Raw genomic sequence first — 19,474 nt, forward strand, 5'->3', positions numbered from 1 at the left:
TTGTTATTATTATTATTATTATTTATTTAATACAACAAATGAAATAATCAGATAATTAACTGTAAATACTGGCCCTTGTCCTTACGTCATCAGTGGGCGTCGAGTAGGGTGCTGAGTTTGGCAACGCTGTTTTTTTTTGTGTGTGTAGCTCCGCTTTTAACGGTACCCGTAAACACTCGCGATGGAAGGAAATAAAGACGAGGCCGATCGCTGTATCGAGATTGCGGTCAACGCCATCAGGAACAACCAAGTGAATAAAGCGCGGCGTTTTCTGCAGAAAGCACAGAGACTGTTTCCCACCGACAAAGCAGAAGGTAAAGAGAAAGAAACAGAAAAATTATTAGAGATAACGATAAACATTATCAGCTCGTCGAGTCTCGAGACCTATCCTTATTCGTCGTTTGAATTTACTGCTCCACCTTAAGTGAATGTAATTGCGGCGCCATTTAAGGTGGAACGGAAAATTAGAATAAGAAACCAAGCTCAGCGTTAGTTAATATTCCGGACTAGTGCTGTTAAACGCTACAGCTATTGACGGTATTTGTGTCTTTATAACATTCTTATAACAGAACTATTCCTTGCTCGCTGCTGTTTATAACAGTGGAGATTACAGTGTTACTGGGACTACGTATTAAAGTATGCGCTTGCAAATATATAACTTTTTCTTTACTGATTTTGTCTCTATAGAAGAAAGATAACTGAGAGTTTTAGGTGCAAATACAGAACAATCGTGTAGCTCTGTGCAACGTTGGAGAATTAATTGGTAAGTGTGTTGTAATGTTACACAGTGAGTGGATTATTTACTCATAGTCAGCAAACTCTTAAGGATTAGTGCAGTGTTACACTGGCCCTGTGCACTACGGTGCAGTTTAGTGCTTTCCTCAGACCACACATATTACATTTTATTATTAATTATAATACGTTTTCAAATTATACAGTAGTAAAGTGTGCATTGACATGACCGACCTAGGACTAGACACCTCACCAAGAAAAATATCTGAGGGCAGAAAAATAGAAAATCTTACATTTCATTTTACCCGTCAAACGGTCTTACCGGGTTACGCATGCGCACAAGAATATTCTGTTCGGTTTTGTAGATGTTGATTCAGTCTTTATTCAAATATATTATATTAATCACACATAATTGGATTTTTCTAGTTTTCTGAAAGTGTGAACGGTGAATCAACAGTTCCAAACATTTTTTTCCTTGATAGAAGAATTTAACCTTTGCAAAATGTCGTACCTTTTAATTTTAAATCTGGCAGCATGTTCTGAGAGTGAGGCACTACTGTAGGATATTTTTACAAGGTAGGACAGATCGACAGAACATCTGACGTAAAATAGAAAATAAGCACCACGACCAAAAAAAAAATGCCTACTCCCTTCCTAAGGTGGTGTCACATTACTCTAAAGCAAGATTTTCTGGTTTAAGTTAGGAAAGCTAAGATTGGATGAATTAGCTTGAAGATGGAAGGAGCTTTTGAAAAACTACATGATCTTAAGCATTTTGTTCTTTGCAATGTAATATTTATATAATATATAAAAATGATACATAATTATTTTTAAACATACACTAAAGCTACAAATCTGGATGAGCATACTGCAATATTTATACCTTTTTAACATTATTATAAAGTATATTTTATAATCTTACAAAATGAATTGGATATTATTGGTGTACTATTAAGTGAAAAAATGAAGTCTATGTTACTAGTACTCAGTAAGCACTATATCTTTATGTTCATAAACTTAATGTTCAAACTAATTTCATGATATTGAATTTTTGTCAGCATTGTCCACACAAAAATTTACACAGTCATAGTTTATTTTGTATAAAATATTTTATTCTACAAAAATACCTTTTTTTTAAATATATATATATATATATTTTTTTTTTTTGTCAGGCTAGATTAAATTAATATTTGCAGATTTTGGAAATTAAGTAGACAGCTGGTTTTAAAGGCTAAGCACCACTTAATGGACCTCCATGAATATTTAAATTTATTTTACTTACTGACATGTATGAATTAAAATGAAAATAGCAGCTTAATTTGCTTTTAAAACTGACAATTTTATTAAATTGACGGAAAAAGCCGAGCTCGCTACGGAAATTCTTGAACGCCACAGTGACGTCACTGGTGGACAACAGCTGAACAACGCCGCGGTAAAACACCGTTATGACAGTATCTAGCTAGCTAAATAAATAACAATATATATAATAAATAACACATTATTCATGACAATAGCCTAGCAATAAGCTAAACTCACATTTAGAGGTACCGTTATTCTTGTAAATGTGATGGAAGTCGAACTCGAATTCATCCGACACTATACACCTCCGTAATGCAGCTACGTAGCCGAGTATAATCTGAGCCACCGAGTTTAGCAAGTCAAGCTAAATTTAGTCCATTTTCTGGATATTTTGGGATCTTTGGGCCATTTGTGCACAGATGTCCCACTGTACATTGAATTATTGCAGACAAAAAAAAACACACCTTTTCGGCATTTTGCATTAAATTAAGTGCAACTTCTAGAGTTGTTGTCCACCATGTACATCACATGCAAGACGCCTATTAGAGTTTCCGAACACCGTTGGAGGGTGGGGAGGTGGGGGGACCAATGGTCTTTTAAACCTTATTCCTTGATTTAGTAAGAAATAACATGTTTTCTAACTATCAATAATCACAAGTTAGGAACTCAAATTCCACTGTATTTATTTGTTTGACACTTTCATATAGCTGGTGCTTAGCCTTTAATCTTGTTTAATGTATGATGTGTGCAGCGTTGTTGGAGACGCTGCAGCAAAATGACCATGCATCCACTCAGAACGGCTCAGCAGCAGGAACAGAGGATTCAGAGGAGAGAGCAGAAAACCTCAGAGCTACAAAGGAGAGGAGCTCACAATCAGCCAAATCATACACCTCAGAGCAAGTGGATGCTGTAAAAAGGTGTAGCATTTGAACTGTTTTATATCTAGTAGACAAATAATGTTATTAACATTTTTAGGTTCTACAAAATTCTGTTTTAATATTTTATTTTTAAATTTCTTAATTTTATAGAGCTGTTAATATATTCAGTGCAGTTTTTATTTAAAATTACATTTGCTACTCTAGCATTTCCTCAGTGAAAATAATAATCATATAGATACATGCAAATGAGGCATAAAATATGCAGAAGCAAAAATTCATTAATATAAATATATATATATATATATTATAATAATAATATAATTATAATTTTAATTATAATTATAATATAATATAAATAAATATATCCGGTTTCCTCCCATGGTCCAAAAACACACGTTGGTAGGTGGATTGGCGACTCAAAAGTGTCCGAGTGTGTGAGTGAATGTGTGTGTTGCCCTGTGAAGGACTGGCGCCTCCTCCAGTGTGTATTCCCGCATTGCGCCCAATGATTCCAGTTAGGCTCTGGACCCGCCGCGACCCTGAACTGGATATTGAATGAATGTTGTAGTATGAACCTGTTTACACCTTCCATTAACATGCAATGCTGGTGAGTATATTACATTTGGATTTCATTTGCCTGTATGAAAACTAGGTGTAAACCCACTCAAGATGCAGATGCAAGATGATCACTTAAACCACATTCTGAGGTGGTTAGAGTCAGATATTGACCACATTTAACACAAGTGTAAATTAAATACATTTTTCTTATCCCCATTGGTGAAACCAGTCACAATTCTCCTCCCAAAATCCTGATTTATCTCATTTCAGGATTTTATCTAAAGAGTAAAATGTCTTACCCTCTCCAGAAATTACAGCAACTGCCAAGCTAAGCCCTCTTTTGTACCGAAGCAGACAAGTCAATGTTGTTGTAGATGATTTAGGCTCCTAATAAAATGTTAACAGCACATTAAAAAGAAAAGGGACGTAAAATGGGAGCATTGAGTTTTGGAGTGCTTTTTACATGAGAAAGTAAAATCTGTTCTCATCGGCCACACTGGGCCCAAAGTATACCCAGATAAAAACCACATATGAAGAACATGCTAAAGCAAGGTGTAAACAGGCTCTGAGTTGCAAAATCAGTTGGGGTTATAATCCTTACCGAACACTTGTGATCAGCAGGGGATGAGTAATGTGCACATTAACTTCTTGCTGTAGAAGCTTAGTTGATTTCGCTTAGCTGAAGCGTCTTCAGTAATATAACTGGTTCCACTTTGTACTAGGGTCCCCCTGAAAATGAGATGAATAGGTGGGTATTGATATAAAAAAAATGGGGTGAGGGACAGAGCTGAATCCTCTACAGTTCAATGCTTAATTACGTATTTGTGTTCTGTTCCTGTCAGAATAAAGCAATGTAAAAACTACTATGAGATTCTTGGAGTACAGAAATCTGCATCAGATGAGGACCTAAAAAAAGCGTACAGAAAACTAGCTCTAAAATTCCATCCTGATAAGAACCATGCACCAGGGGCAACAGAAGCATTTAAAGGTAAGCGAAATATGTTGCACAATGCTTTAAATATATTTCTTATTACAGATTAGTGCTAATAATTCTCTGTTATTTATTTATGTTTCCAACTTGTTTCTCAGCAAGACACCATTGTGAATATTTTATGACCTAGCAGAAAGCAAATGTTGCTTTCAACTGTTGACCACAGATGTTCTTCATGGCTTGGGCTATGGTTGAATATTAAAGGTATTGTTATGTGTAGCCATAGGAAATGCGTATGCAGTCTTGTCTAACCCAGAGAAGAGGCGCCATTATGATCAGTATGGAGAGGTGAGAGGTACTACTCGCAGACACAGCCACAGTAATGCAGACTTCCAGCCTGATATCACCCCGGAGGATCTCTTTAACATGTTCTTTGGAGGAGGATTTCCCTCTAGTGAGTTGTTTTCTGTGTATAGTCACTGATAGTTGTAATATTTTATAATACCTGACCTCACATGCTGCTCTGTTTATTGTTGTTCCTGTCAATTAACCAAACAAAATTTGTAGTTTAGGTAAAGTGAAATCTGTTTTATTTTCTCTGAAAGCTGCTTTTGTTATATTTTACTTTTGTTTAATTTTTAAGAAAGTAATAGGCTTAAACCTTATATGCATTTGATATATCACCAGCAAAAATGATGTACTTGAATACATAGCAATTACTGTTGTTGTTTAGGTATTTACTTTGGTGTGTCTAAATCATCTAATTCTGTACTCTCTCAGGTAATGTTCATACGTACAGCAATGGGCGAATGCACTTCAGTCAGCAGAGAGAGAGAAGAGAGCCAAGAGGTGTAAGTAAAGCCTCCTATATCACCAAGGACTTAGTAATACATTGTTCTGTAGCCTGAGTGATATTATGTGTTGGAGTGGCAGGTCATTTCAACAGTATACTAGGGTATACAATATACATAATACAATTTGTTGCTACTTGCATTCTCTTCCACATGTAAACCAATCCTTTCTCTGTTTGCACCATTTCCCTCTTTTCTTGTTATGGCCAATTTATTGTCTATGCTCTGTCGTCGGATTTCACTGCGGCATCTCATTTTGATTTGACGTTAAAGGAACAGGAAGAAATCTGTGATAGTATCATTACTAGCACGGACTGTTGACATTCTACATGAATGCCTAGCATTTAATTACCTTCCATTACCTGTTTCTGCCAATAAAGCTCTCATTAAAATAAATCATCTGTTAATGGAGAATTAATAATGCAGTATAAACTTAACATTACCATGAAATTAAATTTGGTTTTACTAGGAAAAAGGCATATACTGCCATGAACAAGGCACCAGTGTACAAAAACAGCACACCAAATTGACTTGATGATAATTACAGTGTGAAAGCTTATTAACATTATCTAAAAGCACATTTGATGTCTTTATATAACAAATCAGTTAGTAGAGCTCACATGTTCAATGCTCAAGTCGTTTTGAATAATAGAGTCTTAAAACATCACAACTTAATTTGGAAACCCTAAGCTTTTTACGGAGTCAGAACAGGTTTTGTGATTAGTGCACAAAACAAGTTTTCATCACTTCTTAGAATTCAGGGCCATGGTTTGGGACCTTATCGGTGTTTTGGTTTTGAGTGTGTAGGGTATTATTATGTGACGTGTTCACAACATGGAGCAATACCTTTGTCAAATTTCAAACAGTAGATGGTAGCAGTGAGCTGTGGAGGCCTGGCCCACTAAACCCATTTTCAAACTTTTCCACTTCCAGGCCCCACTTATCTGTAGGACGCACAATGGTCCACAGCGTTTTTTTTTACTTAAAATGGTCATTTTTGAGGGAACTTTCAACAAACAATTATAAAGCTTAAAGTGTGCTGTTGATTTCTGGGCTTGTATTAATGGTGGCTGAGGTAGTTGAGGCACCCAGCTCTAAAATATGTTTATGGGGATAGACTGGGGATATGTCTAAAAGAAAGTCCTTGAATTTCAGTTATTGAATAAATGTAAAGACCAGTGACTTCATATTCTTAATTTGACAGTTATTATCATTGTGTACTGCTAGACCTGTTGTTGGACATTATATTTTATTGCATTTTATACATTTTATTCCAACTGTAAAGCTAAAGCTAAAGAGTTGTTGGCATATATAATATTTTAGACTGTGTGGGTGACGAATAATAGGTTGTGTTGGGCTTATGTTGGAATTTTTCAGGATTTAAAGAAATGTACAGTTTAATAAATGTATTAGGTCACAGAAGTAATGTGTGCGTGTGTGTGTGTGTGTTTGTGTGTGTCATGTTATAGGGCGGCTTGGCTCTTTTCGTCCAGCTTATGCCCATCTTTATTCTTGTTATTGTGTCAGTGCTCAGCCAGATGATAGTAACCAAACCTCCCTACAGCCTTAGTTTTTCACCGTAAGTACACACACACACACACACACACACACACAAACAACATCACAACCCACAAGTCTTTTTCAGTGTTTCTGTGTGTGGTATATTTCCCTGTATTATCATTCACAAACAAATCAGGACATTGTATATTTAACAGCTTAATACTCTTATTGCAACTAGTTCAGCTAGTTTGACTCTTTATTTAGCCAGCCACTTTTTAATGAATGTTTGAGTAGACAAAATCTAAAGAGAGATGCAAACAGTAAGAGTTTGCACGTGTAGAGGTGTAGAACAGTAAAGTCATCCCTAACTCCTCAACCAAGGATTGTGTCATTGGATATTGAGACATTGATTGAGCCTGTTCAGTCCTTGGAGCTGTGGTAAGGCCTGTGTGGACATGAAAGCTATGTGGATGTACGGTGCTAACGGTCAGTCCAGGGTTTTGTTTGCTGATGCCATCCCTTACAAACCTTTAAATCAATGGCTAATCTCATTCAACAAGTGACCAGACTGTTCCAGCTGCAGCAGAGCTGACCAGTCCTGCTCACGTATAGCACCAGCCCCCTAATCTCTAGGATGTGCAATACTAAACAGAGTTTACTGACAGCCTGCAGGCTGATATGACCTTTCAGCAAATTTGCTTTCACACTCTGCCTGATAAAGATGAGGATAAATGCTTTTGTAAGGACTAATGCATATATTATACCTTCCCTAGTGGTGCACATGCTGCTATTTTACGCAGGACTGGCAGCTTCAAATACAGTTCAACAAATATTCCAAGCTTAATTCATATGTGCAGGATCTTTAGTTGGTACTGGTTACCGTGTAGTTTTAACATGTTTCTCTGTGTTTTGAAATTATCTTAAACACATTTACTTAAAGCTCACTCATAAAAGAGGCTATTGAGCACATTTAAACGAACATTTGAAGTACAGTACATGTAAGATATCTGGGGAAATTTGGAGTCGATATAATTTTAAAATTAATCAACCAAAAGACACAATTATAAGTTATTTAGATGTATATACATCTGAGAGGACAATGTCAAGTAGATGCAATTAACTGACAATTAAACTAAGGGAAGTAATGTGGAACATTAGTTGGATAAGCAAGTATTCAGTGTTTTTCTTAATTTAGCGATTTTTTTTGCATCTTTAAAAAAATTGAGGGCCAGTTTACACCTGCCATTAACAAGCATTTCTTGTTGTTGCTGTTCTTGTTTTTTCTTTGGTATTTGTTTTGTTGTAGTTGTTGTTGTTTTTCTGAATAATGTTTAATCAAGTTCACTAATCAGGCTCAGGTTAGCAGCCACAAGACCTCACTGCTCAGTAACTCTCTGAAACCTGATTATGACACCAATGTCTCTCTCAGCTGACTCCACTGAGTATAGAAGGTGACATATGTGCCGTAAACCATGACACAGATCTTGTGAGAGTTCTCCACTGTGTAATTCTGAAGTTGCAAAGTCATGTTTTTAGGGAATCAGAGCAATGAGAGTGGTGTTATTCTCTTTATTTTGGGGGATTATCACAGTCATTTTAAGGTATATCCAAAAAATATTCAAATTATATGGTGTTTTTACGTTAAATTACGAATTAAGCAGGTAAATCCAAGAAGTATAAAATAACATCTTTCAACATTTAAAAAAATGAATGAATAAATAAAAGAATGAATATATTGCTAATACATTTTATTATTAGTAGTAGTAGTAGGATTACAAGTGTGTAGCAGGTTTTTAAACACGTGGTATCGATTTTTTAAACTTCAATACATCATTTTTTTCACAGCTGATTCTGAAATTGTCCACGTGTCTGTAAGTTTTAGCATTATTTTTGACTGATGTAGTGTCCTACAGAAAACATACTTGAGTTACAGTCTTAAATAAGGAATGAAGTATAATAAGGAATGAAGCATAAGTGACTGTCTTATCAAAGCAATTCCTATTATGTTTTTCCAAGTTTACAAATGCTGTTGACCAGGGGGTATTTTACATTCACTGATGCTATTCAGCAGCTATGCCACAGGTTCTTTTTAAAAGTTAATTCAGAACAATGGGATTTTTATTTCTCTTTTATTCTAAGCACAGAACTACTCATTAGATAACGATTAGAGTAACCTCTGAAGTCTGATTTATTGCAAGTAATCCCGTAAGGAAGGACAGAATTGGTTTTCAGATGTAAAACTGTATTGTCGACATAATGCAGTTTTAACCTCTGTCTAAGGATATTGCTTTATCTTTATTTCACTTTAAGTCATGTGGGGCTGACCTGACAGCCATGGGGAGAATCTAAGTTTTGAACTTTCCCCTTAGTCCTGACAAGTGAAATATTCTGTCTTGATTATTCACTGAGGCCATCTTCACCTCTCTGTAGAGCATGATAGTGATGGTGAAAGAGAAAAACCCTGTTCAAAAAGGCATATTGGGTCACAGTATCACCTGCGTCCTGACCTCTGCACTCTTCAGTTTGACCCAGACTGCTTATCACGTGCAGCTTTCATTGGATGAAAAAAGTTGCAGATGCTTAATGTCTTATTATGTATTAGAATCTAAATTGGATCTACAAATCACCAATTTAGTCTGATTCCCAGGACATTGTTTTGACTGAGAATGTATAAGTAAAACACGTGTTTATCATGTACTGGTCCCAAAAATGAGTTGTATTCTAAACATCCAACCATTGACAACATTGAGTTGTTAGGTTACTTTATTAACTATTTAATACAATTACATTTCTTTCAGACACTGTTTTAGCATGTCAGTCGGATAAGGGTGCATGAGACATTTAAGCACAGATTACTTTCACACTTAATCATGCTCCCACTGACACACATTCTCACACACTGTGGTGTATTGGTTTGTTATGCAGGTCTGTGGGTCACACACACAAGCGTTTGACAGAGATCCTACGTGTGCCGTACTATGTGAATGAGCGCTTCAGTCAAGAGTACAGCGGCGTGAACCTGAGACAAGTGGAGCGTAATGTAGAAGATGACTTTATCTCCACTCTTCGAAACAACTGCTGGAGAGAGAAACAGCAGAGTATGATCCACCTACACCACACCAACACATCACTGCATGCAAGCTCACCCCTCAAAAAACTTGCAAAGTTAAGCAATCATACATGAGAGGGAGGGCTATAACATATATACGAACCTAGAGGGTATTATTGCGACTATACCACAGTTTGTAGTTATTAGGTTTTAAGGTTCGTAGACGTTCCTGTCAAATATCCTTCAACTTTAGCAACATTACCTTTGTATCTTAAATTGCATTAATTACAAGAAGAGGCTCTATTTGTGTGTCACATAGCAGTCACTTATAAATTCATCTCTATAATTTATGCTGAACAACACAAAGGTTGCACTGTTGACACTGTAATTGTAGTCCAGTTGTGGTTTTGGTCTGGTAAACTGTCCTTAACCAGCTAGACACCTTCATCATAGACGTAACGCCTTTTAGAAATCTGCAGCTGTAGATTTAAGCTGAATCAGCATGTCAGCTGAAGATCTAAGTTACTTTAGAAATCTAATGTGAATTTACATATAAACTGCAGGCAGTTTCTTGGATCAGCAGAACTGCTACTCATCTGTCTGTGCCCCTCCCTTAGACAGATAAACCACAATAGGTTTCCTCTGTTGTAAGTGTTCTTGGTAATTACAAGTATGTATTTTATGGGTGATTCATTTGAGCTGGTTCACACTGGATACTCGCTGTGTCATTTAATTCACTTCCTCCTGGTTCACAAAGACGTTGGCCTCAACACAGTCAGAAGGTCCTATTGTGTTCATTTGTATAAACAGAGACCACCCAGTAATTTAGTTTAGTTTGAATTCAGCGGAATTCAGATTGGAAGTGCAGATAAGTTTGTGGTGTTAGTTTACAGGAGATACTTGTGAAGATATGAGGTGTGAGTTAATTCACATACATAAGAAAGTGGAAGATGCGTTTCCAAAAACAGGAGATTTTTAAAAAGATTACAAAAATATAAGGAAACTGTCTTCAGTTTTCATTGATTTTTTATTGTTTGTGATTATCTGAATTATGAAATCGACAGCAGAAAATTAATTTGATATAAAACACAAAGGTTTCAGTTTTCTCTTTTTTTTTGTTAAGACATCTCTTTATTTGTCTTTTATGTACTTGATATATTTGACTTTCACACAGCTTTCCTCATTGAGAAAGGTTTACTTATCAGCTTTGTAATATAGATATTGATGACAGCAGTGCATATTTACTCAGTAAACACTTTATCACCTCTTAGTTTAATCTAATGTCAGAGTGAATAAAGCATACATGTGTGCTTTGATGAGATTTTGACTGTGCAGAAAAAGTTCTATTGTCCTGTATATGTCTGCAGTGTTATAAATACATGTCTTTTGTACTGAAAATCTTGTGTGTGTTTTTTTAAACATGTCTGCAGAGGAGGGTTTGCTGTATCGTGCCCGGTATTTTGGAGACAGTGACTTGTACCATAGGGCTCAAAGAATGGGCACTCCCAGCTGCTCCAGACTGTCCGAGGTGCAGGCTTCTTTCCACGGCTAAACTGATGCCATCACTGGAAGAAAAGGTGGGGGAAGAGGTTGAGTTTTTTTGCTGACTAGGCATCTGAGTATAGACTGAAAGATATAGAATTTATAGGATTTAAGCTGCTACTTTTTTAAACAGATACTTCCTTCTTAAACAGTATCATTGTGCTACTGTGGTTTGATGAATCCGCTCAGACTGAAGGCCACTATAAACCATGCAGCAAAAATAAATATACGTGTAACTTCATTGCAATAAAACATTAATCAGCTTCTGTGGCACACTAAAGAATTACTTCTGTTTTTTTGTGATGTATACCCGATTATAAGATAAAGATTCTGTGACATTAGGCCTGTGACGTTATTCTGTTTGAGTCATTCATCAATGCAGTTGCTGTAGATTGTGCAATTTCCTTGTAATATGTTTTGCCTTGTAATTAACTTACCTTGGTGTTTCATGTTCCATGAAATGTTAAGCATGACTAATCATGTCATTCACCCTTCTTCTTTCACCTCTCATTGTTATTCACTGTAATAGCAGTATAATGGCAAAATCATAATCTTTACTTATGTATTAAGGACAATACAAAGCATGGGCACAGAGGAGCAGGTGCTCAGTGTGTTTATTCAGCACTTAAAACACTTAGTGCTCAATAAAAAGGGCCTCGTTGAGCAGAAAGAGAACAAACAGAAAGCCAGTAGCTCCCAGCAAGTGTTGAGTGTCCTTCAGTAACGTGTCTTTGCTTTCTCATCTATGTTGTATCCTCTTTCACGGTCACTCTTAAACTGTTTTCAGTGGTCTGACAAGCCTGACCCAGTTACTAGATGATCCACACCTGTCCTACGTCCATGTGTGAGAAATGTACTCCGTCATTCCACACAGTCCTGCTGTGCCTATGTCTGAGCCCATGTGTGCAGTCACTTATCGTCTTATTTTTAACTCAAAATGTAAATGTTGTTTAATGTGGCATATATCACAGTTTTATGACAACATCCTGACTTTTAATTTCTTCCTGTTTTAGGCTTTAAAAACCTTCCTGTGAATATGGTGAAGTAGCTGTGACAGACTTGGCAGAAAATCAACCAAAGGAAAGAGCCTTTAAGTGTGTGTGTGTGTGTAGGATTCATTACTGTTTGGCTGGAATGGTCATAAAAGGCTGATGGTCTTCTCCATAGGGTGTGTGAGAGAGTCTGAGTGAGCATTAGATAGGATTCATTACTGTCTGGCTGCAACGGTCATAAAAGCCTAAGGGTCTTCCCTGGTAGCTGTCTCCTCTATAAACCTGAGCTACGTCACAAGTGAAGAAATAATGACTCATCTATTTATTAGAAATAATTTATTAAACCGAAAAGAACATTTGCCATATCTTCATCTTGGTCAGTTTGTCATACAAAAGAAGTCACTTTGTATTTACTTGTACATTTGAGATTTATCTATGCAGGAATGTTATCGATAAATTTAAATATATTTAATAAACATATTAAAGATTTACTTTCCTTACATTTATTTTGGACTCTGGGACCTGAAAGGGCAAACCAGTTAACTAACAAGTAAAGTAATATAGAGTGGTTTTATATAAATGGCTTTATTCTGAAGTCTGCTAATTCAGAGCTGTTTACAGCAGTGGTGACAGGAATCATGTCTAAAACGTTGAAGTTATTACGTGATATGATTACAATTCATGCAGCTTGATGAATCTTTAAAGTCCAAAATACAGGGGGTCCTCGACTTACGACGTTGATCCGTTCCTACGTCGCGTCGTAAACCGATTTTCGGTGTAAGTCGGAACATACGTACATACTGTACGCAAATAACATACTGTAAGCACTTATCGTATCCTAACACCTATTCTCCTCGGTCCCGAGCCGCGTAACCGTGTATTCTTCCGCCGCGCACACCACACACGAATTCGCGATACGCCGTTTACGACGCAAAACCACTTACGTCGAAACAAGGCTTTATACAGTAAATGGGAGATGTGTCGTAACCACGAAACATCGTAACTCGGGACTGACGTAACCCGAGGAACTCCTGTATTGCTAAAGTTCCAAGTGGTAGAATTGCCGACGGCAGTTATTCACCACCTTAATTCTGTCTAGAGATACATAAAAAATACTTGTTTAAATGAAAAAAAGGGTGGAAAAAAACAGTTTGCAGTAAGTTTTGTCCCCTCAGCCATTTCTGCTTTCAACAAATTACTCAGCTAAGAGAGATGTACTTTTTATTTTTTATGTAAAAGTACACTATACATAAGTGTATGCTGGCATTTATACGTAGACTGCCCATAATCTTTCCTTTTAAGGTGTGGGATTTTTATAAGCAACTATGTTGTTTTTTTTTATGAGTGATTTGTCTCTGTTTGATTAAACATTGCAGTCTGTGAAAACATTTTTTCAGTTAGAATGATTCTGTTTTATCCTCATTTAATATTTCATATAAAATCAAAGAACATTTGTTGGTTCAATAAGGGTTTAGATTGAAAAGTAAGAGCTTAATGTCTGTGCTGTATATTTTTGCAGTCCCTGGTTCCCATCTTCACTACATTAGGACATTCAGGTCAGTCAATGAACCAGTACTCAGTGAAAAACTCTGAATTGCTTTTTACAAATTATTTGTTTTAAAAAACGGGTGCGATTGATCCTCTTTAAGCTGGTTGTTGGTTAAAGAAGAATTATTTATTTAAAGATCAGGATACTGTTTTTGAAGTATGAAGTTTTATATTTTTCATCTGTCATAAAAATATCGCATTGCTGGCAAAGACCCTGCAATATTTTGGGTGTGGACTATGAATATTAAAAATCCTACGTGCCACTCTTCACACGACTGAGTGTGCTTCTTATGTTTTCAAGATGTGTGCGCCTGTGTATTGTGGAAGAGCAGAAGTGTGTGTGTGTGTTTGCGTATGTGTGCACATGAGTCATGTTAGCTGTCGTATTTTGGCAGGCTTTTACATTCCCAGTGAAAGCTAAAACATGCTGTGGCTCACGTTCATCCTCTGCCTGCAGTTCAAACAGCTCATGTACACCGATAGTCACAGCTCGCCAGAACCGGTCTCTGCTGGATCTGTACTTCTGAATACAGAATACACTATGCCTGTTTTCTTTCTCATCATTTAACCTTTGTGAAAGTTTTACAAACCAAACTATGGCATAGAAATGCTCAGTTGCAGCATTTTACACCGTTTAATCCTTAAATATTAAGTTTGGAAAAAAAAAAAAAAGGTATGACCGGTCTTTGGCTGCTTGAATGATTTTCCCTGCATTCCCACACACGACTAAAGACATTCTGATTAGCAAAGTGAGAAGTAAATAATGAGTGGGTATAAGATTTACCAAAGTAAGCGTAAATGTTGGTAGTTAAATGGTTCAATCAAGTGCCATCTTCAATAGAGCTTATGAAGACAACAATAAACATCAAAAAGGGGTCACAGCATATTATATTTAGAACCACTTTTGGTATTCAAAAGCACCATTTTCTTTTAGAGAATATTAGGAGTGGGAGAACCCTTATTTTGAAGATCTTTTTATTAAGTATCAGATTTTTGGTATTCTAATGACTCTTATCTTAAACTGGTATGGAGAACTCATTTGGATATTCAAAAAGAATTAAGCCTATGAGCTCCAATGGTTTAGACATATACAAATTCTGTCAAGATTTTGCACTACATTAATCTTTAAATATAAATCCAGTTACCATTTGAAAGAGGGGTTTGGGGAGTGTTATAGCTCAGACTCAATGGTCTCTAGAAGCTACTGACCAGAATAAGCTTTTTTAAAACAAAAATATCACAGCTTCATACCAACTTCATCCCAAGAGTGAATTAAACAAATTTGAATTACAGCTGTATTTATTGACTATTTTCTTGAAAAAGGCTTAGCTCAGTATTTTGCATTGATCTAGCTTTATTAAATAAATAAAACATACAAGACAGGATTATAGCGGTTTTTTTTTTTCAAAAATAATTTATTTTTGTATTTCCATAAATGAATTACAAAATGTAACGGAGTATTTGAATATCAAATAAATAAAGATGCACAGAGAATATGCATGACAGTCATTAAAATAAAAAATTAAAGAGGCATGGGTCCATTTTAACTGAATGTCAAAGTCATCTGTTCACAAAATGGCTCTTGCTAAATAAAAAGTTAAAAAAGCAAAAAATAAGTAAAAATTCATGACATGTTTATAACAAGACATAGCTGCCACAGCAGGTTTCCGCAGAAACTGAGGTAAACATTTCAAAGCAGTTGACAGAACACCACCTGTCGGGTTAGAGAACTGCCTATGAGAAGTGCAATATATGAATGCAGTAATCCATAACTTCAATATACAATAAGTGTCAAATACAAGCGTGTTCATCAATTTGACAAACCGTGTACCCTATATTCTTTTGTATGAATGCCCTGGTGACAAAAGGATATAGGAGATTGATAGTCAGGTAATAACTTGACCACTGTAGTATAACTTTAATATAAAATTGCCTTAGGCAATCGGTTATCAGAAGGCAATATCACTTCAGTCCTGACAATAGCTCAAAAATCCTATAAATCACCAAAAAGTGACTTATTTTCACTGAAAATAAGACCACTGTAAGAGGCCCGGGGAGTCTAGTTTGTCTTTTGAGATCAACATTCTTCAATCAGTAGCTCTTCTGAGCTATAAAGTTTCTTCTTGATCACCCTGAAGCCAGTGCTCAGTTTAAGGGCATGTCTTACAGCTGAAGCTGACATGGACTTGGTAGCAAAGAGTCCCTGGATTTTAGGCCAAAAGCCTTCTGATTCCAGTCTTAGTATAAGTGTGAGCTGAAAGGTGGGAACAACATAAGGGTCTGCAGCTATCTGCCCGGCATTCTGGCATTTGTCCCCCTGCTCCACACACAGGTCAATAAGTGCCCCCCGGAGACCGCAAGGCTCACTTGCGGCCAGATGAACCAGCTCCTCGCCGATGTGCTCAAGAAGTTTCTCTGGGATGAGGAGTTTGGAGCAGTGGAGAGTGCAATCTTTAGCTTCAACAAGGCTGCAAGCTATTAGCTGCACAACTTCTTTACAGAGGCTCTCCTCCATTGGGTCGTAAAACATGTCAGCATCAGACAGGTCAGACAGAGACAGGGAACCTGAAAGAAACAACAATCCAACATTAGTTCTGGAGAACATGCTGCTGAGTGAACATAATTATGAATATATTTAAATGATATCACTCAAGACTACTGTCCATTATTTAAGTTCAAGTTCTTTGTTCTCTTCGAAAGCCCAGTGTTTTAGGCTTAAAAGGCAGAAACCTTGAAGTTACCTGTGTCTGAAACATCGTCTCTGCTGCTGTTGCTCTCTGCGTCCGAGTCCAGGCTGTGGCTCAGTTTCTGCACAAGTGAACTCCAGGACAGACGTTTGTTCGAGGCTTCAGCTGCGGACTGTTCGGCCCACATTCCAGAACTTCTATCTTTATGCATGACTCTTCTGTTTCTGGACTTCTTTTTCAAATTCTGAAAAGGAGCAAAGCAGGTAAACGTTACTGAGATGACCATTTGAACACCGACGATGCTATTGTTAACCGGACGCCGAAGAACTTTCTAGACACAGAATGACAGGTAAACAGCTGTTTAATGTGAGGTTGGCTTTCTATCCCACTGTAAATCTAGTGCAATACATGCATGTAAACGCTGCACCGTTTAAACTTGAAATGACAAATACGTTATAATTAACCGACCTTAGCACTGTCAAAAAAAAAAAAAAGTATCGACAAAATGTAGTACATTCACATTTTTTGCTAATAGTCAACAAACCGTGAATATATTAAGAGCCAATTTTACATAAGCTTCAGTGTAAATTATGACATTAAGTTATTACAATAACTATTTAGCCAGAAGGATTAACAGAAGTGAAAAAAATCAAAGCCTCAAAAAGAGTGAAAATTGCAATTTTCCGCTCCGACACTTACCAAAATAGAATTGCTAGTATGTGCACTCGATGCCAATCCAGTTCTGGCGATTATTCAGCTTATTCCCCACGACAAAGATAGTGCTTAAAGTAACAAAGGAAATGTTACTGTTCAGTGCTGTGTTGTCCCTGTGCTTTTATCCGTCTGTTTTTCTCCACAGACTGATGTCATGTAGCAGGACAAAGCTGCTTAAATAGCGCCGCACCAGCTGCAGGAGGACACGCCCCTCAACAACTCCACAGCCAATCAGCGTTTAGCTCCAGGGACAAGCCTGCCTCGCAGCTCCAAGACAGCACAGCCAATCGGCGTTCAGCTCACGTCCCGAGCGTTTCATTCTGCCCGGTAACATCAAGCCCGGGGGTGTGGGGGGGGTCGCACACTCAGGCTGTGTCTCAAATATCTCCCTACTTTCTACATAGTGCACAAAGTAAGTCCTGAAACTATGGCTTCTACACGACTTACAGGTTTAAAACTACATTGATTGTTAAACATAAAGAACATATAAAACATAAACTACTTTGTATTATACATGTAAGGATCCATTTGCTATAGACGTTGTTATTTCGTTGCCTACAAAGTACACTAAATAGGAAGTTGGCAGTCATTAGAGATTTAGCCTCGGTCGCTGTGTCCTAGGCAGAAGAAAAAGCACCCTTTAACGTCTTTTGTCTAAGTACAGAACAAGTTAGGGCAAAACCTCACGTACTGAAAGTCTTTAAACGATTTGAGTGGACATGGGCGCTAAATGGCATTTAAATTGGCTAAATTAAGAAAGTTAGCACTTGCAGGCTAATATATATGGTAAATGGTGTGCCTTTGTGAATTGTGAAAGTGCAGAACTAACAGAACAATGGGGCTTGGAGACACCAATGAAGTAACTTACTGCTGTGAAATTGTGATACAGCAAAATGAAAAGATGTAGTGCAAAACACTCACAATGTAACATTACTTTTTACTGAGTAAATGTAAAAGAAATAAAATGTTGTTGGTGGTTGCTTACTGGATAAATTTGTGGCACAAGTTTCTGACCTAAACCATTAAAAAACTTACTGATGCATCGAAGGTGCTATATCGAAGGCAATGCTTATATATGGACAACACAACAATTTGTTTGTACCTTTAATTGAGTTTATGTTTGTATATTGACCGAAACCTTATAGCACCTTGTTCTGTCCTGGTTATATGTCATAGAACATTTTGTACAATTCATTGAATTATTTTTTCTTACAGTGTAATAATTCAGGAATCCTTAATAGTTCAATTGTAATGATGATTTGATGATACTCAAGGTGAAAAACAGTACATTTTTACATAAACAAGAAAACTTCCACAAATGTACATATCATTCTTAATCACAATTGGCCTTTGAAAGGAAACTTGAGTGGGCCATTTGGCCCCTACCCTAAACAGGATGGGAGAGGATGGGTGGGAACAGTGTGGACAACAATTCACAATGTAGACTGGCTTTACAGTCCGGTTCAACCTGCCTGCCCTAACAGTATGTAAAACAGTGTATATGTGTAAACTGTATATCAAGTTATTTTGAATTTACTGATGCAGGAATAGTTCTAAATTCAAAAGAGTAATAAAATTTCACACTTGGGCATGTACAAAAACATTACCGTGAAATGGACTTCCAGCTGTGTTACAGTATACTGTGTTTCTTCCAACTGGAGTCAGGAGGCTGTGATGCAATTATAAAATGCAGTTTGAGAATCACTTAGCTCAAGAAACATGCTGCACTAGCTTTTTCATATAAACTGTACTATAGTTTCCCTGTGACTTTAATGCCCACTCTATTCCACTCTATTTCAGTGTAGAATTGCAATCTCCATTGCTTTGGCAGACTACAGCACCTCTTGTGGAAACAGTGTGCAGCATGATGCAACATTGCATGCTCCAAAATGGATCAGCATTCTTTTTTATCTGATGACATTACAAGAAATAAAGTCCTCCCTGAACAAAGCAGAGTCCTGAGGTTGCAGGAACAAGAAGGCTTGCTTTGGATTTATGTGGTGCAAAATGTAATATCAGCTACAAAACAAATCACACATCACAAACATTAAATGTATCCAGAATTATCTCTTATAAATGAAGATTTCTAAATAGATATTTCATGAATGGTTATAGAAAAGAAAAGACATTTAGATGTAGAGTAGTCATCAGCATGGTCTAATGTATTTTTAATAAATTATCACACTTAAAGTC

At 36.8% G+C, this 19,474-nt stretch overlaps 2 protein-coding genes across 2 annotated transcripts; one reads left to right on the plus strand and one right to left on the minus strand.

Annotated features, from left to right (window-relative positions):
* Positions 1–165: 165 nt before the first annotated feature.
* On the plus strand, positions 166–14,138 carry dnajb12b (DnaJ heat shock protein family (Hsp40) member B12b). The gene is made up of 9 exons (XM_066666223.1): positions 166–314; positions 2,783–2,948; positions 4,310–4,455; positions 4,679–4,852; positions 5,179–5,249; positions 6,719–6,828; positions 9,675–9,847; positions 11,229–11,375; positions 12,354–14,138. Exons 1-8 carry the CDS (start codon positions 182–184, stop codon positions 11,348–11,350), a joined length of 1,095 nt encoding a protein of 364 aa, XP_066522320.1. The 5' UTR covers positions 166–181; the 3' UTR covers positions 11,351–11,375; positions 12,354–14,138.
* A 1,136-nt stretch (positions 14,139–15,274) lies between these two features.
* On the minus strand, positions 15,275–17,439 carry ddit4 (DNA-damage-inducible transcript 4). The gene is made up of 3 exons (XM_066665194.1): positions 17,267–17,439; positions 16,622–16,811; positions 15,275–16,445 (listed from the first exon to the last, which is right to left on the minus strand). Exons 2-3 carry the CDS (start codon positions 16,776–16,778, stop codon positions 15,958–15,960), a joined length of 645 nt encoding a protein of 214 aa, XP_066521291.1. The 5' UTR covers positions 16,779–16,811; positions 17,267–17,439; the 3' UTR covers positions 15,275–15,957.
* Between the last annotated feature and the right edge of the window lie 2,035 nt (positions 17,440–19,474).

The sequence above is a fragment of the Hoplias malabaricus genome, chromosome 3 (assembly GCF_029633855.1).
Source record: "Hoplias malabaricus isolate fHopMal1 chromosome 3, fHopMal1.hap1, whole genome shotgun sequence".
NCBI classification, from domain to species: Eukaryota; Metazoa; Chordata; class Actinopteri; order Characiformes; family Erythrinidae; genus Hoplias; species Hoplias malabaricus.

What these genes read in the sequence shown, in the direction of transcription:
- dnajb12b (XM_066666223.1), top strand. Translation starts at nt 182, where the DNA reads ATGGAAGGAAATAAAGACGAGGCCGATCGCTGTATCGAGATTGCGGTC. An exon ending in CAAGTGGATGCTGTAAAAAG is followed by an intron (nt 2,949 to 4,309) that starts GTGTAGCATTTG and finishes TGTTCCTGTCAG; the next exon opens with AATAAAGCAATGTAAAAACT. An exon ending in TACAGCCTTAGTTTTTCACC is followed by an intron (nt 6,829 to 9,674) that starts GTAAGTACACAC and finishes TTTGTTATGCAG; the next exon opens with GTCTGTGGGTCACACACACA.
- ddit4 (XM_066665194.1), bottom strand. Translation starts at nt 16,778, where the DNA reads ATGCATAAAGATAGAAGTTCTGGAATGTGGGCCGAACAGTCCGCAGCT. An exon ending in AGACGATGTTTCAGACACAG is followed by an intron (nt 16,446 to 16,621) that starts GTAACTTCAAGG and finishes TGTTTCTTTCAG; the next exon opens with GTTCCCTGTCTCTGTCTGAC.